Source organism: Aethalodelphis obliquidens, unplaced genomic scaffold (genome assembly GCF_003676395.1).
Source record: "Aethalodelphis obliquidens isolate GAN/ISIS:26980383/991018 unplaced genomic scaffold, ASM367639v1 scaffold87, whole genome shotgun sequence".
Classification (NCBI taxonomy): Eukaryota; Metazoa; Chordata; class Mammalia; order Artiodactyla; family Delphinidae; genus Aethalodelphis; species Aethalodelphis obliquidens.
In genome coordinates this window covers 2,459,659-2,486,256 of record NW_020838031.1, presented here as the reverse complement: position 1 = coordinate 2,486,256, position 26,598 = coordinate 2,459,659, and the positions used below count along the sequence as shown (strand labels likewise).

Sequence of the window (26,598 nt, the reverse complement as noted above, 5' to 3'; positions counted from 1 at the left end):
TATATATATATATATATATATATATATATATATATATATATATATATGTCCTTTAGTGATTTGAGAGAAACTCAATTTTAACAGTTAAGCAAATGAAATAATTTTCTATACACTTTTTACAGGAAGCTATTGAATCCTTCAAAGAAGCTTTGAAGCAGAAAGTTGATTTTATTGATGCATATAAAAGCCTGGGGCAGGCCTATAGGTAAGTAAAGTACTAATAGTTGGGGTAGGAGGGAGGGCATAGAGTGGGATAGCCTCACATAATAGTGATTTAAAAAAAAAATGCATTTCTTAACCAAAAGAGACGGTCATTCTAAATCACATAGGCATTCACATACTTATTAAGATCTTCTCTGGAACATAGAACCACGGGTAAGAGGATATCGTGATACCTGTTACTGTGTCTTAAAACAGCCTCGGTCTGTATATATTAGTCTAGAAGACGTTAGTCCTTCAAGAGTTGTTGCTTTGCATAGTGGCATTATAAGCTGCTGAGTTACAGACGCTGCTGCCTTTTTAGGCAGTAACTAAGGTTAATACCCACATCACTAGGATCTGTTTGAAGATTCCTAGAATTGCGGGATGGAAATGTTACAGTTATGATGCATCTCTATAGGGTATGAGTAGTTGTGCCTGGACCCTGGCTTCCTGACTACATGCATTGCCCTGACCAGCAAAGCTATTCTGACTTTTGGCTTAAAATTTTTTTTAACATTCTGACTCATATAAAGGTGCTATAAAAGTTAGGAAAGAGACAGACAGTCATGGAAACCCCCTGTAAAACCCTGTTAGGTGCCCTATTCAGGAAGGGTTACATTTAAGAGCTTATTTATCTGATGCCATCGTTGGAAAAGCTCTCATACTAACTTGGAGAAAGTGTGTTTGGATTTGTTCTAGGTTTAAGGGATGATATTTATCCTTCCTGTCCCACGAAATTGTTGGGTATATAAATTGAAAACAGATTTGAAAACACCTAGTAAATAGTAAAGTGCTGTAGAAATGTCAGTGGGTGTTATATATATTTTTTTTAAATCTTCATTATTTATAGAAAGTTGACATATGGGATATTTTGAAGGTTCTTCAATTATTTATAAAAATGTTGATATATAAAAGAGGGCAAGGCTGGTCAGTAATAACCATTTCCACTCTGAAATGATCACAATTCTGAAATATACTTCTTATTTCAGAATTTTAAAGTAGATAATGATTTACTGGATTTTAAGTGAAGTACCTTCAGTGACAGAAAAAATTATAAGCCTATGAATTTGATTCGCAATGATATACCTCTGTATGATTATAACCTACTTACTTTTTTCCAAAGGAGAAACATATGTTTCTATCCAGACAACTAAAATTTACACAAAGTTTTTTTAGGGGTTGGAGCTGATCATGAGTTGGGGAAAGGGATTTGAATAAGCATTTGTCTTTGGAAATCAATAAATTAATTTTCCCCCAAAGAATTTCAAGAGCTCTATGGTGATCCTATAATCTGGTAAGATTTAGAAAAAGCAAGTCGGATATGATGCGTCAAAGGCTAAGTAGCTATAAAGTGGTAAAATAAAAAAGCAAACTCCCACATTAAAGCATCGTATTTGTAAATTGAACCATAATTCTGAGGATAACTTATTCTGTATGTTTACTGAAATGCCTATACTATGTTTATTACTGTTGTCGAACACCTAGAGAGCTGGGCAATTTTGAAGCAGCCACTGAGAGCTTTCAAAAGGCTCTGTTGCTGAACCAAAATCACGTGCAGACCCTCCAGCTTCGGGGAATGATGCTTTACCACCATGGCAGCTTGCAGGAAGCCCTTAAGAACTTCAAGGTGAGCATCCGTAAGTGAGAAGCAGTGTAACTGCAATTCTGCGTCATTCTTCAACAAAGTTCATTGAAATGAATGGGGTCAGCGGGGAGGGCAGGCAAGAATAGTGCTTATACTTCAGCAAAAAGAAGGAGGAAAAAACCATGGCCCGGTCCTGTAGACCGATTTACTGAGGATGTATTTGGTCTGATTTAACCTGGAGAGAAGACTTTCCTAATTCCAGATTAAAGAAGAAAGTACTTTAAAGTTTCCTTAAACTGTATTGATTCTAATACAGCATTTTCTCCTTCGATGCCTCAGCGGTGTCTGCAGCTGGAACCGTATAACGAGGTGTGCCAGTACATGAAAGGACTCAGCCACGTAGCAATGGGACAGTTTTATGAAGGGATAAAAGCACAAACTAAAGTTATGCTAAATGACCCTCTCCCAGGCCAGAAGGCCAGCCCAGAGTACCTTAAAGTGAAGTACCTCCGAGGTAAGTCAAACAGCTGCAGAATCACTGACCCTGAGTGCTTGGAGTAGGAGTGATACTGCTTGTGTCTCTGATGTTCCGTGTTAGGCAGTTGAGTCTCAGAGCAGCTGCATGACTTGTCCTCAGCTGCCCCTTGGTTAGTGGTGGTATCTGGACTAGAGGGACGAGCCCATGTCTTCTAAAGGCCAATCCAGTGCTTTTTTTTTTTTTTCCTCTTCCTCACATTTTTTCTTTCTAAAGTTAAAAAATTTTACTTATGCCAAAAAAACATATTTTGACCTAAATGTGACAATCATCTGGGTATCCATGACTTGTCACACCTCATCCAGAGATATAGGAATGATGGGAAAGGAACATTTTATGAGGTTTTTACTGTTAAATAAAAACTTGGTATCTTTGATCTGTCATTCCTTCATATCAGAATTCCCACATAGTTTGGAGAATTTAAATTGAGATGAAGAAGAAAGCAGATCTTTGGGTTATCCTTTTATTAGTCAGTCTTACCCTTTCTCTGCCATACACAAAGACATTTTTGTTTTTCATATAAAGCCCAAATCTTTACTTTTATTCCTTCTCTTTCCTTTATCATTAGCCCTCTGTACTAGCACTGTCCAAGTGAAAACATTTACAAGCCATGTGTGTAATTTTAAAATTCTAGTAGCCACATTAAAAAAGTAAAATCGGGGGCTTCCCTGGTGACGTGGTGGTTGAGAGTCCTCCTGCCAATGCAGGGGACGCGGGTTCGTGCCCCGGTCCGGGAAGATCCCACATGCCGTGGAGCGACTGGGCCCGTGAGCCATGGCCGCTGGGCCTGCGCGTCCGGAGCCTGTGCTCCGTGGCGGGAGACGCCACAACAGTGAGAGGCCCGCGTACAGCAAAAAATTAAAAAAAGTAAAAACGAACGGGTGGAATTCATTTTAATAATATATTTTATCTTATTTAACTCGGTACCTCCACAATATTAGTTCAATATATAATTAATATGAAAACACTCTTTATTGGATGTTTTACATTTTTGGTACTAGTCTTTGAATATGGCCTATATTTTACACTTACAGTTCATCTCAATTTGGACGCTAAATTTTCATTGGAAATACTTGATCTGAACGTAGATTTCATAAAGTTTAAAGTTGTAAAAGTAGACTGATATAAGTAAGTTGTTCCAAACCTACGGCAGTTTTCTAATAATTGAATAAAATATCAGTTTTAAGTTTAAATTAATTCAAATTAAGTAAAATCTAAAGTTCAGTGCTTCAGCCGCACTAGTCACCCCTTCAGTTGTCAGTAGCCAGCTGGCTAGGGATTACCTTTTCGACAGCACAGCTCTTTACTCTAAATTGTAATTCCCTCTATTTTCCTGGTTTAGGAGAACTTGGACTTGTGAACTATAGACTGAAGCTGGGGGCACTCCATATCCTGGTTTTTTCTACACCGTGTCCCTAGAGATAAGCAGCAGTTGGTCAGTCAGTTGATGAAATCGCATACGTAGTCAGTAGATCTATTAGTTGAGAAGGAAGCAGGCTCTGTCTAACACTGAACTTGCATTGCCAGACTCTGGAATCGAATAGTGAGATCTTTGGTGTTGCTTATGGAAAGGTGGTTAAAATTTAGCCGAAGTGGACCCTGATTGGCCGGCTTGTATTTGACCCTGGTAACTCAAGTCAGTGGCAGGCCACCTCCGTTATCATATAAGAGTGACTTGCTAAAATTTGGAGTCTCCATTTAGAACTCTTGTAATTTTTTAAAATAAACTTATTTATTTATTTACTTTTGGCTGCGTTGGGTCTCCGTTGCTGTGCGTGGGCTTTCTCTAGCTGTGGCGAGCCGGGGCTACTCTTCATTGCGGTGCGCCGGCTTCTCATTGCTGTGGCTTCTCTTGTCGCGGATCACGGGCTCTAGGAGCAGTGGGCTTCAGTAGTTGTGGCATGTGGGCTCAGTAGTTGTGGCTCGCTGGCTCTAGAGTGCGGGCCTAGTAGTTGTGGCGCACGGGCTTAGTTGCTCCGCGGCATGTGGGATCTTCCCAGACCAGGGATTGAACCTGTGTCCCCTGCACTGGCAGGCGGATTCTTAACCACTGCACCACCAGGGAAGTCCCAGAATCCTCGTAATTAAATAACAGTTTGTTATGAAGTATTTGTACAGACTGGCTATAAAAAATTACAGTTAGCTATAAAAACCGTCTCTTTGGCATATCCGAGTGTGTCAGATCCCATTTCCCATCTGCAGAGTATTCTCGATATCTTCATGCCCACCTTGATACTCCCCTTACGGAATATAACATTGACGCGGACCTGCCCGGGAGCTTTAAAGACCACTGGGCTAAGAATCTGCCTTTCCTCATAGAAGACTACGAAGAGCAGCCAGGGCTGCAACCCCACATAAAGTGAGTGCTTTATTTATTTCTTTATTTTTTACATCTTTATTGGAGTAGAATTGCTTTACAATGTGGTGTTAGTTTCCGCTGTACAACAAAGTGAACCAGCTATACGTATACATATATCCCCATACCCCCTCCCTCTTGCGTCTCCCTCCCACCCTCCCTATCCCACCCCGCTAGGTGGTCACAAAGCACCGAGCTGATCTCCCTGTGCTATGCAGCAGCTTCCCACTAGCTATCTATTTTACGTTTGGTGGTGTATATATGTCAGTGCAACTCTCAAAGTGAGCGCTTTAAATGAAGATTTTTTTTTTTCTTTTTCAACACTGAGCTGTCAGTTCATCATAATATCTCTTGGTCAGTAAATGGCTTTCTATTCATGTTTCTGATGAATTTATTTTTGAATTGGATATGTCCGCAAATATTTCTTTTAGCTTACCTTTGGACATCGTCTTTCCTTTTAGCGCGACATTCCCTGCTAATGTGGGGTAACTTCAAATATACTTATACTTCTTGGTAGCAAGAAGGATATGCATTATTCCTTTACCATGTTACTTTAAAACAAATTTCCTAACATATTAAAAGTTTGAAATTAACTGGCCAATACTGCTGCAGTATGGCAAAATGGATATGCTCAAAGGCTATCCCATTACAGAACAATTAGATTTAGAATAGAAATTAATTCCTGGCAGTCTAGCAGTGTCTTAAAAATTAGGAAAAATTTGTAAAGATCGGCTCCCTCTATGCCTAAAAAGAAAGAAAAGAGAAGGTATTCAAACTACAGTGATGGATGGTAAACACATTTTAACGGAAGAAGGCATCCTATCCAGTGGAGTGCCTTGAGACATGGCGGGGTGGGTTTGTTGACCTTCAAAGGGCTAAAGTGATCCCATATTGGAGGCATTCCCAGGATCTCAACAGAAGCAGACGCAGATCCTTCCTGGGGAGAAATTAGTGCCAACTTGTACCCCCAGTATTCCCACAGATTAAGATCATTAGTGTGAGAATGAAAACCAAGATGACCGAAACCATTTGTGAGAATCAACAGAAGCCACAAACAATAGACTTTGACCCTTAAGGACTTCAGATATTGGAATTGTTGAAAACAGACTCTACAATAACTCCAAATGAAATGCTTGAAGAAATTATGAAGAGATCACAAACGTGAGGAAGAGACATGAGATTATAAAAAATGACCAGACAGATGCCACAGACCCACATGCCGCAGACCAAAAACATAAGCTCTAGGAATAGAAAATATAATCATTGAAATGAAGAATTCAGTATACAGGCTAAAAAGCAGATTAGATATAGCTGAGAGAAAATTGCAGAATTGGAAGACAGAGCACAGAGAGTCAAGGAGTTAGAAAACTTGAAAGAGAGCAGATACGTAAAATGTAAGAAGGGCTAACACTTGTGTGTGTAATTGAAACTCCCGAAGGAGAAAATGGAGGAGAGGCAGTATGTGAAGAAATAATGGCTAAGAATTTTCCAGAACGAAGGAAACACATTCATAGATTTTTTTTAAAAAAAGCAGGGTAAACGAAAAAAAATCCATTCAGACACATCATAAGTAACTGGAGAACACCTAAGGTAAAGAGAAAAATCTTAAAAATAGGAAAGTCATATCACCTACTTAGGGTCAATTATTGGACTGACTGTAAACCTTTCAACACCAACAGTTTCTGCAAATAAAAGTCAAACAGCTAATTAGAACAGTGCAAAAGACATGAACAGGTAATTTCATCAAGGGGAAAACGTGAATGGCAAGCATATGAAAAGATGCTTCAGTTCATAAATATATAAGACCACATGAGATCCTTCACCCACTAGGTAAACAAATATTAGCAATACAAAGTCTGATGATAGTAGTGTTGACCAGGAGGAGGATATGGGGAAATTTCATACACTGGGGTATAAATTGCTCCGTGAACTTCTGCCAGCAGTTTGTCCTTATTGTGTAAAATCGAATATTTGCATGTCCTACGATCTTTAAGTTCCACTCCTGTGTATATTCAGGAGAGAACCATGTACCTGTGCACATGTCTGCTTGGAGACCTGTTGATAGCAGTTTCTTTGTTCACAACTGAAAACGAAATCATCCCAAATGTTCATGAACAGAAAAACGGATAAATGTGATACGGTCGCGTAGTGGGGTATTATACAGCAGTATAAACAAATGACCGAAGCAACAGTGTGGACTAATTTTGAAATATAAAATTGAGTAAAAACAGCAAGTTGGTACACTGCAGGGTCACATCATTTTCCCCATAGAGCTCATAAGCAAAACTATAGAATATATTGTTTAGGGATATACATATGTAACCTATTTTTTAAAAGGAGAACGTCAAGGAATTGTGAACACAAAATTCAAGGTAAGTTACCTCTTCCTGGGAGGCAGGAGGATAGGACAGGAAAGTGACATACAAGTAGGTAGAGCTACATAATTGTTCAGGTCCTTTCGTTGAGTGATGAGGTTGTATGCTTTTGTACGTTTCAATAATCAAGATAATAAAAATCAAATAGATTGCTCAAAGAGGTATGTATGTTCTCTAGCACCCCGTTTTAGAGAAATACTTATGTGCAGCAAAGCAGGGGCACCTGAAGGGCTGTCCTTGGAGAGACCTGCTCACCAGGCTGGCCCTGGGCTGGCGTCTGGGAACGGGGATTTCGGGATCTCCCCCTACCCCCAAGCGCCCAGAGCTAAGAATGGCTCCCAGCACCTGCGCCATGTGTATGAACAGTGTGGTTCATGCTGAACACCTGCCCTCCTCTGGGGGCCTAGGGTACCTGCAAGGCAGGGGTGCTCACGTGGTCAGCCCCCAGTACAATCCCTGGGCACGGCGTGTCCAGTGAGCGTTTCACTCGGGGAATTAGTGCCACGTGTCTCCCCAGGGTCCTGGAAGTGCGCCTGGATTCCTCTGGACCTCGCCCCACGTGCCTTTTCCCTCTGACGATTGTGCTGTGTCCTCAGAGCCACGAGTACAACTGTACACAGAGCCTGGGAGTCCTCCTAGTGAATTACTGAACCCTTGGGGACGCTGACACAGCCTGTAACTTAGAATTGCAGTCTTTGTTATGAAAACTTTTAGCAGGTTGGCGGGTAAACAGTAGCAGTCACATACACAGTCCCAAGTACACTTGGCATCATGTAACTTGGGGCCGGAGCGGGAGATGGACGTAGGGTCGGGTTTGGTTGCTTGTCAAAAGGGGCAGTCCCTGTGTTCTGGAGAGGTTACAGAACAAATAAGGCTCAGACGTGTCTTCTGAATTGCAAACTAGTTATCAGCGTTACTAGCAAGCACGTGACAGCGACTGTACACACACTGTCATGAAGAGTCCTGCTTTGAATTTGTGTCTGGTTGGGTACAGACCACTGAAGTAAAGATCATGTGGTCAGAAGTTCCTTGATTATTTTTGCAGTGGAAGAAGCGACTGCTTTTCAGGTGAAACTGGATAACCAGATATCTGTGGTAAAAGTCTTTATCATGTCCGTAATGTTTCTCCCAGAGACGTGTTACATCAGAATTTTGAGAGTTACAAGCCCGAGGTCCAAGAGCTGATTTGTGTAGCTGATCGTTTGGGATCTCTGATGCAATATGAAACACCTGGTTTCCTGCCAAACAAGAGAATACACAGAGGTATTTTAAAACTATCTGAAAATGGGAGTGTTTATGACAGAGGAGCGGAGGATTGGTAAAACCATGTTGTACTTTTGAAAAGAATCATATGTTGTGCTTACTGAAAATCTCCATGTGATCAGAACAGAAATGTATAGATTCATTCACACTGAATTCTGAGAGAAGAGCGCTTCCAGCTTTGGCTCTCATGCTGTTGCTTTGGTGTAGATGTAGGAGGTAGGTCTTCAGTCATTGCTGTAAATCAGACAGCTCATCCACCAGAGCTGTCTCCTTACTGTAGGGTGAGGAGGGATTTGAACCTCAGTTCTTTCAGGATTGGGAGCAGACAAGTGTGAGGTTGCCTCCAATTTCCTCTGATAGAGTTGAGCTTTAGTCAGGCCATCAGGTAATGCATCTATGGTCCTGTTAAATTACCAATACTTGTGATTCTTTTTGTTTTCCCCAGTTTATTTTCATATTTATTTTAATTTTTATTCTTTTTTTTGCCTTTAAAATTTTTTGTCATTTTTTTAAAACATCTTTATTGGAGTATAATCGCTTCACAATGCTGTGTTAGTTTCTGCTGTATAACAAAGTGAATCAGCCATATGCATACATGTATCGCCATATCCCCTCCCTCTTGCATCTCCCTCCCACCCGCCCTATCCCACCCCTCTAGGTGGTCACAAAGCACCGAGCTGATCTCCTGTGCCATGTGGCTGCTTCCCACTAGCTATCTATTTTACATTTGGTAGTGTATATATGTCCATGCCACTCTCTCAGTTCGTCCCAGCTTACCCTTCCCTCGCCCCGTGTCCTCAAGTCCATTCTCTACGTCTGCGTCTTTATTCCTGTCCGGGCCCTAGGTGCGTCAGAACCAATTTTTTTTTTTTTAGATTCCATGATTCTTTCGCCAAGTTGTCGGCGAAGATCATTCCCTCTAAAGGGTACCTACAAACTCTGTTTTCCCCACATTTCCTTCTTTTAGCCATGGGTTTGGCAGCCTTAGAAGTCATGCAAGCTGTACAGCGTACGTGGACCAGTTCAAAGGTTCGAATGAATGGGAAAACGCGGCTGATGCAGTGGAGAGACATGTTTGACATCGCAGTGAAGTGGAGACGGTAACTGACGTTTCAGTGAAAATAAGCTAGACGTCTTATCATTGTCAGAAAATGTTAAGTCTCCTCTAGTTCACAGGTTTTGAATCCCATTTTATTTACTAATAATTGGCCTTGTAAGTTATGTTTTCCTCTCTACAGTTTGTCAGAAATTCCTGACATCATTATTCTTTGAAATACACTTGACGAATATTTATGAAATAGGAATTGATCGTTGCCGTGCTTCCGGGCACATTTTTAAGTGAGGTGTTGTAGAAAAAGCGGTCTCTCTGGAAGAGCATATCGTTCATTACCTGTGGTACCTTTGAACGAGCTTCAGTGCACCAGTCTTCTTATGCTTGAAGTGCGGGCCTGGCCAACCAGCTACAGTTTAGAGGGGGAACCGCTGATACTCATTTTCATGAGAAAAATCCTGCTCTACTAGTAAACCTGTACTGACTTCTTCCTTGGTCCAGTTAGAACATCTTTTTGGAATTCGCAGGTTTGTGTTTCATACTTTTAGATGTGATGGACTGAGCAGTTGTTTTCCAAAGACCTCTACATGTTTTATTTTGAAAGCTTTTGAACATTTCTAGGTTTTATAAGGTCTTCATTTTTTTCTTTTTTTTGCGGTACGCGGGCCTCTCACTGTTGTGGCCTCTCCCGTTGCGGAGCACAAGCTCCGGACGCGCAGGCTCAGTGGCTATGGCTCACGGGCCCAGCCGCTCCGCGGCATGTGGGATCTTCCCGGACCGGGGCACGAACCCGTGTCCCCTGCATCGGCAGGCGGACCCTCAGCCACTGCGCCACCAGGGAAGCCCAGGTCTTCATTTTTCAATAAGCTCCCTTTTACAGGATTGCGGACCCAGACCAGCCAGTGTTATGGTTGGATCAGATGCCAGCACGAAGTCTCAGCAGAGGCTTTAACAACCACATCAATTTGATCAGGTATGAACATTCTGTTTATCTTTCCTGTTCTCATAGGAGTTTATTTTAAATCGTCAGTTCATGGAGACCACGAGCAGCCCAGTGCTCCCTCCTCGGTGACTTTTTGATACAAATCAGCTCTGCACCTGCAAGGTCCTTCCCGCATTCCTCTGAGCTAGCCTGGTTGCAGAAAGAAATGCTGTGCCCCTTCTCCAGGCTCTTTGCCGCAGAACTCAAGTGAAGGGTAGAGTGCCAGATTTTTGCCTAGATGTCAGTCTTTAAAGGGCCCTAAAACATCATAGAAAGTAATTAGATGGAGAATATTACATTACCATAAGATCCCGATAATATCGTGTGGCTTAAAGAATTCTTGTGGTGAGGGAAAGACTCCCCCTTCCAACCCTGCAACACCCAAGGCGGTTGGATGAAAAGCGCTGTCTGGGTGCTAAGCTACCTTCCTGGGAGGATGAGCCAGGTTACCTGGAGAGCTTTTGTTTTGTCCAGAGGCTCTGGCAAGTTAGGGGCGTGGGTGAAGTGCTCACCTCGTTACCGGACCCTTCATGTGCTTAGCCACCCTCTAGATATATGATGAGCAAATATTAAAGAGTATCAGCTTCAGTATCAGACCCACTGAATTTAATTTTAGGTAAATTTTACACCTATGGTAGTTGTGTCACATCTAAAATGCTTCGAATTCCAGAACTCTGAATCAAGAAAATAGTATAGTATACAACTTTGACATTTAAGTTTAATGGAAATGTTCTTAAGACATTTATTTTTTTAATTCCTAGAAAATAAATTTCCTTTCCCCTTGTGACTTGTATATTCCTGTTTCCTACAGAATAATTTGTGACATTCACAGGTAGACTCAACTAGCTTTAACTAAAGGCCACTCTCCACGTGCTGTGCAGCACGATGGTGATTGAGCCGTGAAGTACAGCCTTTCACGGCAGAAGGCTTGTAGCTTAGTGACGAAGATGGACCTCACTGAGCTATGAGCCTACCGTGTAGTGTGTTAAGAGTGGTGGTGGTCACGTGTACAGGATGCTGGGGTGGGGGGTGGGGGTTCCCAGTCCAGCCTTCAGGTAATGCTGTTTGGAAAGATGGAAAGCAGAAAGGTGGGTGAGGCATGGCCGCACCTGTGAGTCAGGCATGGCCCCACCTGTGAGTCAGGCATGGCCGCACCTGTGAGTCAAGCATGGTCAGGGAGGTATCACTAATTCATTATGACTGGTGGTTAGTTTATGATTAAGGGGCTGTCAGCAGTCGGGGCTGGAAAGACAGGCAGAGGCTGAAACATAAACAGTTTTTTTTCCCCCCAATATAGCTAACATATCCATGCTCAGGCACTTTTTGTCCTGAAATAAAAGAGAGTCATTCAGAGATCAGAAGCAGAGAAGCGAGCTGAACAGAATTACACATTTGGGTGATCCCTTTGGCCACAGGTGGCAGAATAGATGAGAGGGCGGCGACTTCCCTTGGAGGCGTGGGACCGGTTAGAAAGTTGTGGAACATTCTGGTGCACTGGTCCCGAGGTCTGGAAAGCTTTGTGGAAGTGAGCTGGAGGGGAAGAGTGGATACTGAGAAGGCAGGGTCGGAACACTGGGGGTGGGTTAGAAGTGAGGGCGAGCGTGAAGCTGCGGGTAGGCGGTCCCATTGCCGAGCGGGCACGTGGTTGCCTCAGTAGGCCAGGAAGCCCCAGGGCAGAACGTAGGTGAACACGCTGGGGAGCTGGGGTGAGTTCCTGAACCTGAGGTTTGACTCGCCTGCGGGGAGTCCAGGGAGCCGTGCCCGGGAAGCAGTCGGCTGTGTGCGTTGCCGGACACGTGCGTCAGCTGGATGGGTACATCGGCGTGTTGGCTGTATGTGAGGTTCTGGGAGAGTTTTAAAAATGGGGGTGGGGATAGAAACGGGAGGAAAATACTATTTAGAGTGGTAGAGGAGATGAAGACAGCTAGTAAGCTGGACAGCAAGGAGTATTAGCCCCTAGTGCTATCAGGAGCCCCGAGGGGCAGGAGGGAGCATATTGCCGAAAAAGGGAAAGGATCCATAAGGGGAAAGGGGCATACAAGTCTGAGCCCCGTTTAAGTACCTGAGGACTTTTCTTCCTGTTTTGGCATCTCCAGGGCTGAGTTTGGTGCCTTTCCCACCAGAATAAGCCCAGTCGCTGACCATCAGTCTTGCTTAGACAGGTGTTTGTTTCTCCCGTTCTTTGGCTGCAAACAAGCGAATTTCCCAGCTCTCTTATTGTCCTTTTGAATTAACTTTGAAATTAGATATTGTGTGGAACATATTTCTTTGTAAAAACATTCTTAATTGTTTTTTCTTACAGGGGTCAGGTGATCAACATGAGATACCTGGAATATTTTGAGAAAATTCTTCATTTTATTAAAGATAGAATCCTAGTTTATCATGGGTAATCTTTCAATTTTCTTTTCATAGTAATGGATAAATTTTATGTATTTTACATTAGTTATATTTATGAAACTTGAAAACCAAGCCTACTGACAGACCAAACAAAATATGTCATATTTTTACATACTGTTTGGAATCATAAAACCTTTCATAATCATTTATCAACCTTCTTTTTAAGAGCTCCACAAAATCCATGGACCTTAACTGAGTATTTTTATCTTACACACATTGCTGTGACTTTTCTAGCCTCTTTGAAAGCGTCTAGCCTTTCTTTGAATTCAAAGCAGGATGTTTCTTTGAATTTCTTAATTAGGGATTAAATGAGGGATTTTCGCCTTAATACTCATTCTCCCTCAACTGAGAGGCAGTACAGTATAGACAGGACAGTGGACAGAATGCTGGGGAAAAAGGAATTCTGAATGTTAGTTCACCAAGTAAATATAAAATTGGTATAAGAGCTTAGTAGGATACTTCCATTTGAGCAACTTTAGGAAGAAAAAACATTCACTTCTAATTTCATAGTTGGAATAGGAGAATCAAGGTTTTCTGACCAAGCCCAGACCCATGCATGTCCACACAGACATTGGCTGTCCATCCTGTCAGGTTTTCCCCAGTTCACATTCTAGACAGACTGCTGTCTTGTTTCCTTAATTCTCATCTGTAGCCCAATACTCATTAGATTAAACCATCCCATTATTTCAAAACTTTGTTTGTGGTCCACTGTTTTGAATATTGAGCCACTAGTAATTAAGGATGATTTATTTAAATTAAAGGTGAGAGCATAATTATTAATTTCTGTATTAATTTTAGTTGCCATCTCTCTTTCCCTTTTTAAGAGCTAATAATCCTAAAGGATTGTTGGAAGTTAGAGAAGCTCTGGAAAAGGTCCACAAAGTGGAAGACCTCCTTCCAATTATGAAGGTAAATTTATCATCAAAATCGCAGTAGGTGTTTTTAGGGGAAACAGTTAGTACATTTTTATTTATTTTATATTTATATTTATTTATATTTTTATTTATTATTTATTTATTTATTTATTTATTATTTATATTTTATTTATATTTATTTTTGGCTGCGTTGGGTCTTCGTTGCTGGGCTTGGGCTCTCTCTAGTTGCAGCAAGCGGGGGCTACTCTTCATTGCAGTGCGCAAGCTTCTCATTGTGGTGGCTTCTCTTGTTGCAGAGCACGGGCTCTAGGCTCATGGGCTTCAGTAGTTGTGGCACGTGGGCTCAGTAGTTGTGGCGCACGGGCTCCGTTGCCCCGTGGCATGGGGGGATCTTCCCGGACCAGGACTCGAACTCGTGTTCTGTGCATTGGCAGGCGGATTCTTAACCACTGCGCCACCAGGGAAGCCCAGTACTTTTTACAAAACGAACTCGTAATTATTAAATGCCTGTTTGTTAACAAGTATTTTAAGTTTTATAAAGTGTGCTACTTGAAAACACTGATAAAAACACATTCTGCAGAATAACGAAAATAAAACAAAACAGACCCTAGAAGGTAGGAAAATGGAATAAAGAAAACAAAGTCAGTTCAACTAAAAGCTTACAGAAAGAGAGGGGGGAAAAGGTAAGGAGGAAATGTCTGTAGTGGATGCTGGGTCTCAACATGACGTGAATAATCGAGCCCTCACTGAAAGAATGAGCATCTCAGATCGGTATTTTAAAGCCCAGGTAGGTTCTGTTCACAGGAAACACCTACAACGAGATGACATTCAAAACGTTGAAGGCGGAAAGGTAGGCAGGCAAATGCTACTGAAGAAAAGCAGGTGTGGCAGTATCAGAAACATTGGAATTCAAGATAAAGGGCGTGTCACGGGACAGCAATTATATTGTTTAAAAGTGCAATCCATTAAGAAGTTATAATTTTATGCACCTTTTCTCCACCTAGGAACATAACTACCCATAATGCACCAGCAGCAGGTTGGTTTGGTTTTTTTCAGTTAATGGTTTGAATTATAACATAAAACTTGAATCAATGTTCTCCTTGTAGCTATAGTAGATGAGATTGATTTACATCAAATAAACATTAAGAAATTTCTATGACTGACCAAAGCTTATCCATTTCTAAAGAATAACCAGGAAGCATCCCGTCATGGACAAAGTCGTGAGCTGACTCTGTACCCAGGGTCCAGTCTGCTCGCCGGGTTTGACAGGCTCTCCCGGTCTCATCCCAGGCTCTCGTGTGTTGGAGAGCCGTGATTCCGGCCAACCTGCTCGTTGTGAGGGTCTCGTGAACTGAGGCAGTGGTTCTCAGTCTTCTCAGACCCGTCTGAACTCAGTAAACATGTTCAGATGGCCCCTTTACTGCACTAGAATGAAATTCATAAAGAATGTATCCCACCTACTCAAAAAATTCTTTCAAAAGTCACCACAGTGCCGTAAGGGAGTTCTGAAAGGTAAGTTGTTTATAGTAGAAAACCATGTATTTCAGTGTGTCAACATTCAGGCATGTCTTCATGAGAAGCCACAAAGAAGTAGCCAGTTGCTTGCACAGATGTATATAATCTTGGTGAACGTGACAGCGACAGATGCAGCCCCGTATCCATGTGTCATTTGGTGACTCAAGTATCACGAGCTACGATGTTGGCGATAACGGTTTTCTGTAATGGTAAACCACGCTTAATAAAGTTCCACACGATGTATAGTGTCCTCTTTCCTCAATGTATATGCTGTTTGCATTCCTAGGAAAGTCAGCGTGTATTAAAATTGTAACAAATGTTTAGCGTGTGAGTGTAAAACGGAGTCTGGCTCCAGGCCTAGATAATCATTACATTATAAACAGTTCTTCATCTACATGGACGTCCAGTGGGAGTCGCGCCTGTGTGGCCGTCCCCAGCACCTCGTCCCCTCAGCCACCACATTATCCCATAAATTCCCCAGACGCCCCCGAAGGGGCAGAAGGGCCGCACCGAGGGCCGCTGGATCCACCAGACAGAAAGAAAACTAGAGCCTGACTCAGGTTTTAGTCTTTAGCTGTCCTGTGGGTATTTTAGGCATTTAAATTTACTATATTAGGCAGAATACAAAATCAGCTTAGGGATATTTTAATATATGTATATCTTTGTCTAAAAAGAAAAGCGCACTGGACAAAAGGCTGCAGTCGCCTGGAGAGCAGCTAAGGGGCCGGGCATCGCCCGCCCAGTGCCTGGCTCCCAGTGCAAAGTCACGGCCTGTCTGGCCACATCTGGGAGTGGCCGTCCCACTGTGGTTTTGCTCACTGCACCTCCAGCCAGGCTGTGGGCACACTGGCCTTTCTAAAGGCACACGTAGAAGTATATAAAAATACGCCTTTGTGTTTAAAGTGCTTGGTGAATATGATGCCATGACAGCCTCCACTGAGATACAGGTACTTTTGCTGCAAAGTACGTGTACTTTTTCAGCACATTCACTTTTGCTTTCTGAAAAGCCAAGTTCAGATGTACCTCAGCTCCCCTCGAGGCAGCTGGTTAGTAAGTTAGGGGACTGGACGTCGAGAGGGCCTGGGTCCCTGCTTCCACTCTGCCACTCCCTCGTGCCAGCTCGGGCCAGACCTCACCTCGCTTCATCTCACCAACCTGGTTTCCTCACCTGTAAGATGGAGGTCGTGTCCTGTCTTATGGGCACGCTGTGGGCATGAAAGAGCATTGGCACATACTAAGTGTTAGCGCCTTCTGCCTCTACAAGTCTCTGTCCTCCTACGGGACACCTCCTGTCTCGGCCCCTGCCGCCTGCTCTCCTGCCGACGTCCCTTCATCTCTGTCCTTCTCTGGAGCTTGGTGAACGCCTGCTGGCTGTCGCTGTTTTCGGGCAAACTTTCCCTCCAATATCTTATGCGAAGCACGACCTCTTTTAATTTTACCATTGATTCTCTTATTCAAGTCTGTCAGTCCTAAAAACATGTTGGCTACACTAGATAACCGAATTGGGGAGGATGTTTCTGGAGGAATTTACTGGCATCTCACTTCGTCAAAAGTGTTTTCAACAGAAAGCCGTGTTCATACTCATCACCCTTAAGGGCCACTCTGATCTCTGTGTAATTCCTTTAGAATACTTTGCTTTGTCACTCTGTGGTCTGCAGAGTTGGGGTGTGTGCATGTGTGTGTATAAAATTCTCAGGTGACAAAATTCTGAGTATTTGCAGACAGATGAGTCTACTTTGAAGAAGCAGTAGAATAAACACAAGGTGCTCTTTCGAATTATAGGATGTTGAGTACAACTATTCTGCAAAGTATCAGTGTGGCTGCCGCTTAAGATGAACAAGAGAAAAGACCCCAAGGGAGCTCTTAGCAGTGAGCAGGGCCTTGCCGTTGCAGGGAGGCTGTGCGCCTTTTGCTCTGAGGTTCTCTGCTGCCCTCTGGCAGGGGCCACGGGGAGCGTGACTTGGGCTGGGAGTCTGAGTTGGGGCATGGGGCCAGGACAGAGAATACACGGTGTCTGGCACACCGTGACCCTTCTTGAAAACATGAAAGTCGGAGTCGGCGCTGCACAGTGGCAGTTGGGAATTTACAGTGAATCTCACCAGTAACGTGAATTTTCTTTTTCCCCGAAAGCAGTTTAATACTAAAACGAAGGATGGGTTCACTGTGAACACAAAAGTTCCCAGCCTCAAAGACCAAGGGAAGGAATATGACGGCTTCACGATCACTATTACAGGAGACAAGTACGTGTGCTTCCCACGTGCGGGTGCGCAGACGGGGGCTGGTGTCAGAAGGCGTGCAGATGCTTGGCGCTGCTGCGGGAGATCGGACCTCCTGGGCTTCGGCTGTCTCCTCAAACGGAGATTATCAAGGTCCAGTGTGTAACGAGAACCAGCTTTTTTTTTTTTTTTAATGTGACATTTAGATGATTACACCAGCAGATAGATTTCCTGACTGTGCTAAATCTGACAGCTTTCTAGATATTAAGTATAATGTCTGATGTGGTTTGTGGAAAGCATTCTTCCAGGTTCTTGAAGTTTGTCGTGGGTAAGACGTTTACTCATTAAATGGAAAAAAGATGAGAGATTGGCAGGTTGAAGGCTGTTATTGGATTTTTAAATATAGGTTTTAAAGTAGTATGAGAGTGTAAGTGCAGTCTTATTGAAACTTTAGAATACAGATAAGCAAAGATTAAAAATTTTAAATCATTATTTCCTTTAAAACCTGAGATTATACTGTACATATTGTTTTACAACCTGTTTGTTTTCTAGCCTTACTACGAACATTTCCCCATATCCTATTCTTAGAAGCATTTTAAAAAATTGCATAGTATTCCATTTTAGGGATATTGTAGAGTTGCTGCTACTAATTTTTTTGTCATTGATCATTCAGGGTGTTTCCCGTTTTTTCACCTTATCAGTAGTAGCGCCGCAGTGACCGTTTTTATTAATGATCATTTTATTTACATCTGAAACCCACACTTCACCTAGGAGCCTCCGTATCCCTTGAGTTCTGGGTGGAATGACCTTGACCCTCTCCATTCACTGCTGTCTCCGAAACACCGCGCTCCTCAGTTGCTTCCCTAGGAGGCTCCACCACTTCTGCATCAGGGACTTCCGGCAGCTCAGCGGTGGGAGCCATGTCCTCTCAGCCCCTGCTGGGCTCTGGTTTCCTTGTCCAAACTTACACAGGCCTTCATGAGGAAACCCCCGTTTAGCAACTTCCAGATTCTATGACTCTGCCACGTCGTTGAGGTCTCCGTCTCTAACCCAAGCCACTTATCAAAGTACTTTCCCAATAAGGGTCATCCTCCCCCCAGAAGGAATTCCAGGGTTTTCCGTCAAGGTGAAATTTTTTTCTCCTACCTCTTCACCCAGGCAGAAATGCAACTGCCGAGTAAGAGTCCATAAGTCCTTCCCTGAAACACAGCGTCTTTGCTCAGCTGTCTGTCTCACCCCATTTGTTGTCAGTCTCGCTCGGGGCCTCCGACCCCTACTCATGACCCATGCCTCCATCTCCGGTCTCCTGTGGCTGGCCCGTGCATCCTCGGGTCCTAAGGCCGGGTCCACGGGGCGCCCCCATGGCTCCAGAGCTCCCTCCCCAGTCCATACCCTGCCGTTGCCTGTTGACACCAACATCGGCCCCCGTGCCGTACATTCAGGCCTTTTGTAATCATGGCCTCAAACAACGCTTCCTGCCTCCCTGAAGCACTTTCCTGCCAGCGCCCGGCCTGCTAATTCAGCTGGACTGCTTGTTCGCCGAGGTCACCTCCCACCTCCTGGCTCTGCGCTCTGGCATGGCCGTCCTCCTCTTCAAGACCCAGGCTCAGGCCCCTTCCTCCGCAAGCATTTCCTGTTTTCTTCCCTGTCTTCCAGAGTAGATCAACTCTGTCTCCTTGGGACCTCTGATGAACTGTTACGGCTCTACGCATGGGCTCATAATCTGTGGCCTCGTTTCCCCTCCGTCCCTCCATCAACGCGGCAGCTCTGCTGTGTTGTCCTTTAGAGGGTCTGAGGAGTATTTTCAGCGTTTGGGTACCGGCGTTATCCAGTAACTACCTGTTGCATAGAATTTATATCCTCCACAGAGCCTCCCATGGAGCTCATGCGGCAGAAGCTTAATAGAAAAGGAAACAGCGGAGGCCCTGAACTCGCTTTCAGGGCACAGCCCCGGCCCCTGCTCTTCTATTGTAATAGGGTGCCTGTCTGATAAAATGTTTCCTGGGCATTGAAATACATTCTACTCTGTGTAGTTTCCTCCTCCTGTGTTAGCTGAAGCTCATGTAAGCAGGGCCTACACTTAGACTGAGCAAAACCGTATTTTGTGGAAAAGCTGCCTGCTGTGAGCCACGCCCCACCTGTCTGCTCAGAGAGGCAGAGACAGTCTTCCTTGCGTCCTGTGCCCCCGTCGCCACGCTGCCCTCCCCACCCTTCTGTGCTTAGCTCTTTGAACCGTATCATACGTGCCTTCGACACACCTTCTTGTATTTTTAGGGTAGGCAATATACTATTTTCCGTGGAAACCCAGACCACAGAAGAAAGAACACAGTTGTATCACGCCGAAATAGATGCACTTTATAAAGATCTAACAGCGAAAGGAAAAGTACTGATTCTCTCATCAGAATTCGGGGTAGGTCTTCGTTTATCTTCATTTTATCTATGCTTCTTCTGATTCTTTTGTACACTGCTTAAAGCCTTTACCCTTTCCTTGGGATTAGACAATTTATGCTTGAAATCAGCTTTAATTGAGCGGTAAATATTTCTTTTAATATTCTTGTAGAGACAATTCCCTTATTTAGTAAGTACAGAAACTGGGGAAGGGGAATGATACATGTATGTAGTGACTGTGTCGTAGTATCAGAAATTTGGGCTTTGTCAAGATTTAAGAGAACAGGTTGGTCCACGATGGGCATGACCTGTGCTGCATTTAGTGACGCTCTCCTGGACCGTGACCTCTGCCCTCCGTTGCTTCCCCGACTCAAGGGGGGGCTCCTTGGTAGCAGGAGCTGCAACGTCACCTCCGTCGCTGTAGCTGTCCACTGTGTGGAGAGCGTAGCGGCCACTCGATCCGCGTTCTGGAATGGATGCCCGTGGCCCTTGGGAAGTTACTTTGTTTCTCAGGATCTTAATCAGTTTATACCCATAAATTAAGTATACTGATCACCTAAATCTCAGTGGGTGGGGGTAGGGCACTAATCAGAACCCTGGAGTAGAGAGGCCTGTCATCTGAGAAAGTGTATTCAGTATTAATAAGTGCTTTGTTTTATTTTAATCTTAATGTATATGTCGACATTTCAAGTAACATTGTAGACTGAAACAGATGTCTAGGTTTATCAGAAACGGTTGCAGTTTTAAAGGCAGCTGGGGATGTACTGCTCTAAACGGAACTGAATGTATACCCTCTCGTGAGAAAAAACATCATTGGGAAGAGTATAAAATATTCAAGGATGTGGAAAGTAGGTTCTTGTAGAAGAAGAAGGAAATAATCCTCTTCCTAATGTAAATGCTTCTGATGTGTCTTGTCACCTGAGAAGAAATGAGTTTATAATCTGTTATTTAAGTTCATAAGCACATGTTTGTTTTTTTTTTTTCTCTAGGAGACTGATGCTGTTGGCAACTTAATCTTATCCTTAGTTTATTACTTTTATAATTTAATGCCGCTCTCTCGTGGATCCAGGTGAGTGATACCCTCTAATCTGACAGTTTTTGGAGTGAAGAACGCACTCCTTTTGCTTACATCTCCTGTGGGGCCCTGGGTACAGGTACCCCAGCAATGGCGGGAAGACCCCTTGGTTTTTTTCAAAGTCCACCCAAACGTGATGTCCTTGATCTACTGCACCACCAAGAGTCTTGGAAGGTAGTTTTAAAAGAAGGTGCTTGGCGTTTATACGCTGGAGCTCGAAGTCTCACTGTGTGCGCACGTGTGCGCCCTGTGCTTTAATTTCTGATATTTGACCAGACTGTACCCTGCCCTGTTCTCCCCTCGCCCCCAAGTTTTGACCGTTAATTGACCTTTAGCCCTAACGTTTAATACTTTTGGGTCACCAATCATTGCAAAGTATTTTTGTTATTATGAATGAATTCTTGCTACTTACTGAATTCACCAGGCATCTTTCAGGTGTCATTCAAACAAGGATGCGTCTGTAGAGCTTTCTCTTTCTTCCCTCTTCTCTGGTACCGTGTACAGTAAATCATGCGAATGGCGTATGCCATCGTTAGCACACGTTTGACTTTAAGACGCTTTGGCTAAAGTAATACACTTAAATGTCTTGATCTTTAAGTACTACTTTAGAGAGTAACACTCTCCAAAATGTGGTAGTAAATGTTGTTATAATATGACAAAAGCGTTGGGGGCGGGTGGGCGACATGGGCGAAGGGGGTCCCCTGTGTGGTGATGGATGGAAACTAGGCTTGTAGTGAGCACTCCGGTGTAGACGGGTGCCTGCCCTTACGCGGAACTTACATAACGGTAACGACGGCATTGAAACAAAATGGGAACATAAACCTTGTGCCTTCGGGACAGTCGTCATTAGATGTGCCCGCGATGCCCTCCACGTGCCGCCTTCCGCCCGCCGCCCTCACAGGCGCTGTGCACACGCGTGTCCTCACGGCGGCTCTGCCGCCCTGCTCTCTGCCTCCCCACGCCCCCAGCCCGTGCCCACACCTTCCTGTCCCGCGCCCCCCCCCGCCGGTCCGCTTCCCCCTCCTCTGCCTCGGGGGCCCCGCCCGTGGCCCTCGAAGATGCAGCGCACGTGGCCGCGGCCTCAGTGAGGGCTTCCCTGGCAGGCGACCCCAGGGCGGGCTCACTCTCTCTGGTGTCCGCTCGCCGGGGCAAGACGTCTGTCTTAGTTGTCTTCGTCCTGGGCTTCCTGGCACAGGGCACAGAGCTGGTGCCACAAAGACGTCAGGATCCAGAGTGAGTCCGGACATGCCGGGATGTCCCCGTAGCGCAGCCGCCTTCGGGCCAGTCTGTTAGTGCGTTCTGCAAACGCGTTCTGCTTGTTTCGTCTTCGGGGCCACAGTGTTTAATGTTTAAACGATAATATTAATATGTTTGCATTTACAAAGTATATCGTATATATTGCGTTTTAAAGCCAAGCCTCATGAAGATGTTAAAAATATAAGCAGGCACATTTTCTAATTCACTCTTTCACAAGAAGAGAAAAGCCAAGTGAGGAGAAAACTCCTAATTAAAAGATACTTTTTGTTCTCAGAAAAATATTATTCTTACACGTTTACCCTTAAATTAGTAAATCAGTAAATAAGTAAATATTTTTAAGGCAAATGAAAATATTCTTATGTTTAATGTCCAGAGAATTCTTAAGAGAAATAAAATGTCATCTCTTAGGATGGAAAATCCGTGGTAAGCTCTAACGTGGTAACTGTCTGTGGCCTGGGACTGACCGGTAATTGTTCTTTACCTAAACAGTGTGATCGCTTACTCAGTGATTGTGGGAGCCCTGATGGCGAGTGGAAAGGAAGTAGCAGGAAAAATTCCCAAAGGGAAGGTATGTCGGAGCTGGAGCTGGAAGGGAAACATTTAAATCCCAATCTGTGGAGTTTTGTGTTGAGACACACGAATGCAACGGATCCCAAAGGGAGCTTCCCCTCCACGTTGATCACATTGTTAAATTTCTTTCTTTTTCAGTTGGTTGACTTTGAAGCTATGACCGCCCCTGGTTCAGAGGCCTTTAGCAAAATAGCTAAAAGCTGGATGAACTTGAAAAGGTAACTGCTGGATAGGGGTCAAACAAAAGGATGTTACAACTGAAAAGGGAAAGAAGGGGCTCCCCGTTACTTTTCGAGCGTCGTGAAACTGGAATTGTACTCATTTTTATGAGTTATGATTATACAATGAATTTAATCCACTTTTCAAGGTTAAAATGTTTTTGCTGTTGCGTAAGACCCCTTAACAGGTGAGTATATGCATAAACGTGAATAATGAATAAAGTAAGGAAACCAGTTTGTGAAGAAAGGGTTACAAATGTCTTATTTATATAGTCAGATATCCGTATCTCTTGCCTAATCCGCCCTTTGTCCCAGACTCTCAGGGTCAGTATTCGGGAGCGACTTTGAACGCTGAGCTGCACCCGATTCAGACTGAGTCTGGGTGGTAGTGCCTGCCTTTCAGCTGCATTTTTCCTGCACTCTAGGTTTTGGGAAGGTGGTACTTTATTGTTATTTAGGTGCGGAATACACGTGAGTCAGGAAATGCTAGCCAGAAATTACCCCTGACGATGACGGTGGGAGAGCCTAGCAGACTCTCATCTTTCCTGGCCCTTGTTTTCAGAAGCACCACGGGGAACGTGTAAATTTGCGATGAAATTAAACTCACAGATGCTTTCAGAGTTAGTTAAGAATAAGCAACTCTCACTGTTCAACCTTATTTATTCCTTTATATCATAACCACTTCCAGTTCTGCCTTTCATTACCTGCTGAACACAGCAACCTCTCTAAAAGTTGCTGGATAATTTGTGCTCTGTTTAAAACAGAAATTTGTGTCTGTAGGACACTTTTGTCGGGTTTGCAAGGATTCCATGAGCTCTGTAATGGAAACTCCTAACAGCTACACCTTGTTGCAGTATATTCTTGTTTCACGTTTACTAGTTTACACATGTTTTAGTAACACGACCGTAAGGTCAAAGCCCTCGCCTCTGTTTCCTACATCATTTTACAGTGTTGATCTTTCAACAACTCTTTAAGGAAAAGATAGCAACACTACCCTATGTTGTGCAGCTGCCGTTTCACAGCGTACCTTGACACCCGTCCCATGCTCCTGCTAGCTCTGGGAGTTAGGAACCCTCTCCCTCTTGCTGCAGATATGGGAAGCGGGGCTGAGAGGAACCCCTAAAGCTGATAAGGGTCAAGGCTGGACCCGAAACCTGTGTCTTCTGGTTCCACGTCCAGCATGCGCCCCAATGGGACGTGTGTGCGTAACGCTCACGGTGCAAATCGGGGGTTGATTTTCCTTTCTGAAGACTGGCTGAATTTCCCAGCAGCTCATGGTGGGAGCCTGCCCGGACCCCAGATCATCACTGCAGCAGGGCCTGCTCTGTTCACAGCGCCCCCTGCTTTGTAACATTGTCTGCTGTCGTGCGTAGGGAGTACTGGAAAGTGAATATCATAATAGGAGTTAATAGACCGTAAGCTTTGCCTTTTTTGTACAGTTGTGTTGATTTTCACACCCTTGCTTTGTGTTTTTCTTTTTCAGTATCTCACCTTCTTATAAGACTCTTCCGTCCGTGTCTGAGACGTTCCCAACGTTAAGATCAGTGATCGAGGTGCTCAACACGGACTCCTCCCCACGTTGTCTTAAGAAACTCTAGTTACGCTGTGGTATTTATACAAGTAAAGGGCCGGACCTCTTGCTTCTTAAGTTATTTTTTAAAACATGGAATTATAAAGAAATTAGGTCCTTTATTACTTTTGATACCAATTTTTGATAGGAATTGAATACTTGAAGTCACTTTCCTTAGCTTTCCGAACCATAACAAAATTCATGGAAGAGGGTTTTGGGGCGACAGAAGAGCTCTGTGGGAGGGGAGGCATACGTATCAGCCAGCGGCCTCTTGGTTTCCACTTACAAAGTCATACAACCCCTTCCTCCCAGTGAAGAAAGTTTATTCCCCAAACCAAAAATCAACAACAGAACAGGAGTGTTTTCATTCCTTTGAAGATCTGGGTGTTCTTCAAGGACCTTCTTTGTAGGCACATTGTGAGAAGGCATCTTGTCTTCAACTCACATAATCCTCATGCGTGGGCTCTCCGTTTCGTTTGAACCACGGGAGGTTCGTGGCCATCAGAGTGTTCCCGGAGCTCGTGGCCGGGAACGTTGAATGAGGCAGACAGTTTTTGCCAGTGATTCAAACACTGAATTGTGGAAACATGTTTGTTTTTCTCCTCTTTGCTGGAAAAAAATAAATGGGGGTGATTTCTGTAAATCACCAGTTTTTGACACTGGATTATGTACGTTTTCATTGTGTGAACCAGTTTCACTGTCAGGTTATAAGAACAGTCAGAAAATTGCTGATTTCCTTTTTCAGACAGGGTAGGTGCCAGTAAATGGGTTCAATTAAACTGTTGCCATTTCCAAATCATTTTCATTTTTCTTTGATTTTTGTTAAAGAGTTAAACTAGTCACTGCTTCTTTCCGTTATTTAGTTTTTGTCTCGCAGGCTTGCACGAGAGGGACACGGCAGTGTCTGCAGGCGTCCACGCTCGTCAGCAGGGACTTAACGCTGGGCGCTGGCAGAGTTGTCTGTGGTCTCCGCAGAACGTGGCCATTGGGTCAGATAGGACTTGCCCTTTGGACAGATGCTGTTCTGGGGCTTGACGTGTGCTTCAGAGCAGCCACCAAGATTGGCTCGTCTTCTCCTCTCATCTGGATGGTGATAGAAATTGTCAGGCACACCTCACTTTAGAGAGAGATTTCACACCCACAGGCCAGCTTTCCCCTGGGTCTTCATTTTCATATTACAGATGAGGGAGTTGAGGCTCGGGCAGGTTGATGACTCTCCCGGGTCCCCCAGCGATGAAAAGCCAAGGTGCTAGGATCCAACCAGGCCTCTCTGACCCCCAGGGCCTAGCCTGCCTCACCACGGTCTCGAGGCACCAAGGATTCATTCGCAGGTTCTTCTCAAGATTCAGAGTACTTAACGCTGTTCCGTGCAAAATCTCCATCTATCTGTTACATTTCTCTGGACTCTCAACTTCAGGCTGTTTGAACAAACTGGGCTACCTAAAGACTCCTGAAGCCACAGAGGAGCTGCATCCACATCTAGCCTACAGCACTGCAAAGTGAGATAGGGATTGCAGAGATTAAACAAAGGAGAAATGAATACGTTTTTAAACTTTTCCCTCTTTTTTGCTTATTATCTTAAAGGCAAAATCTTTCAGCTTTATCAAGGACTTTTCTTTACTTTATCACCAACTCTTCAAGATTTTTAACTGTGAGACACCCATCTTTCAGTTGGGGAAATGGTCCAAATAAATCAGCTGACTTTTCTAAAATATACGACAGTGTGTCGAAACCCCAGAATTAGTATGTAATTTTTCCTTGAAACTTAGTCTACCAACTGCAAATGACTACGTTTCAACTTTCATTTAAATAGCCCAGTTTCTCCTCATGCGAGTATTGTAACTATCATGTCATTAGACATACCGAAATGCCAAATTCTGTGATCCCACGATGTTCCGGGAAAACCTTTCATCTTCTGCTCCAGGTCCCAAAATACCTGAGCCAACCTGACTATGGTCTGAACAGAGCAGGTCTGTTTGGTGGCCGAGAGGGTACTGGGCTCCCGTTCCCATCTTTGAGGGTTCTTGTCTCGAGAAGGTCATGAAGATTTGGAATGCATTTTTATATCATAATGTTTAAAGTTCTCTCATCACATCTTCTGTTACATGGAACAATTTCCCCTAAAAATCAGAGTTGCATCATACAAGCTGTCCTCTGTTTAAAACTTTT

At 43.9% G+C, this 26,598-nt stretch overlaps 1 protein-coding gene across 7 annotated transcripts in view; it reads left to right on the top strand.

Annotated features, from left to right (window-relative positions):
- Positions 1 to 25,225, top strand: part of TTC13 (tetratricopeptide repeat domain 13) — a 67,070-nt gene extending 41,845 nt beyond the window's left edge. For 4 of the 7 annotated variants that reach the window (XM_027094025.1, XM_027094027.1, XM_027094028.1 and 1 more), the window contains 15 exons: positions 123 to 205; positions 1,687 to 1,828; positions 2,126 to 2,300; positions 4,524 to 4,680; positions 8,185 to 8,315; positions 9,283 to 9,415; positions 10,247 to 10,339; positions 12,651 to 12,734; positions 13,570 to 13,654; positions 17,266 to 17,375; positions 19,626 to 19,761; positions 20,729 to 20,808; positions 22,561 to 22,639; positions 22,780 to 22,859; positions 24,343 to 25,225. In XM_027094025.1, the coding sequence (XP_026949826.1) occupies positions 123 to 205; positions 1,687 to 1,828; positions 2,126 to 2,300; positions 4,524 to 4,680; positions 8,185 to 8,315; positions 9,283 to 9,415; positions 10,247 to 10,339; positions 12,651 to 12,734; positions 13,570 to 13,654; positions 17,266 to 17,375; positions 19,626 to 19,761; positions 20,729 to 20,808; positions 22,561 to 22,639; positions 22,780 to 22,859; positions 24,343 to 24,457 (1,683 nt within the window). In that variant the 3' untranslated portion in view covers positions 24,458 to 25,225. Of the gene's footprint in view, positions 1 to 122; positions 206 to 1,686; positions 1,829 to 2,125; positions 2,301 to 4,523; positions 4,681 to 8,184; positions 8,316 to 9,282; positions 9,416 to 10,246; positions 10,340 to 12,650; positions 12,735 to 13,569; positions 13,655 to 17,265; positions 17,376 to 19,625; positions 19,762 to 20,728; positions 20,809 to 22,560; positions 22,640 to 22,779; positions 23,048 to 24,342 lie in introns of all 7 variants that reach the window. The other 3 variants (XM_027094026.1, XM_027094029.1, XR_003430204.1) reach the window with 2 other exon arrangements.
- Positions 25,226 to 26,598: the final 1,373 nt, after the last annotated feature.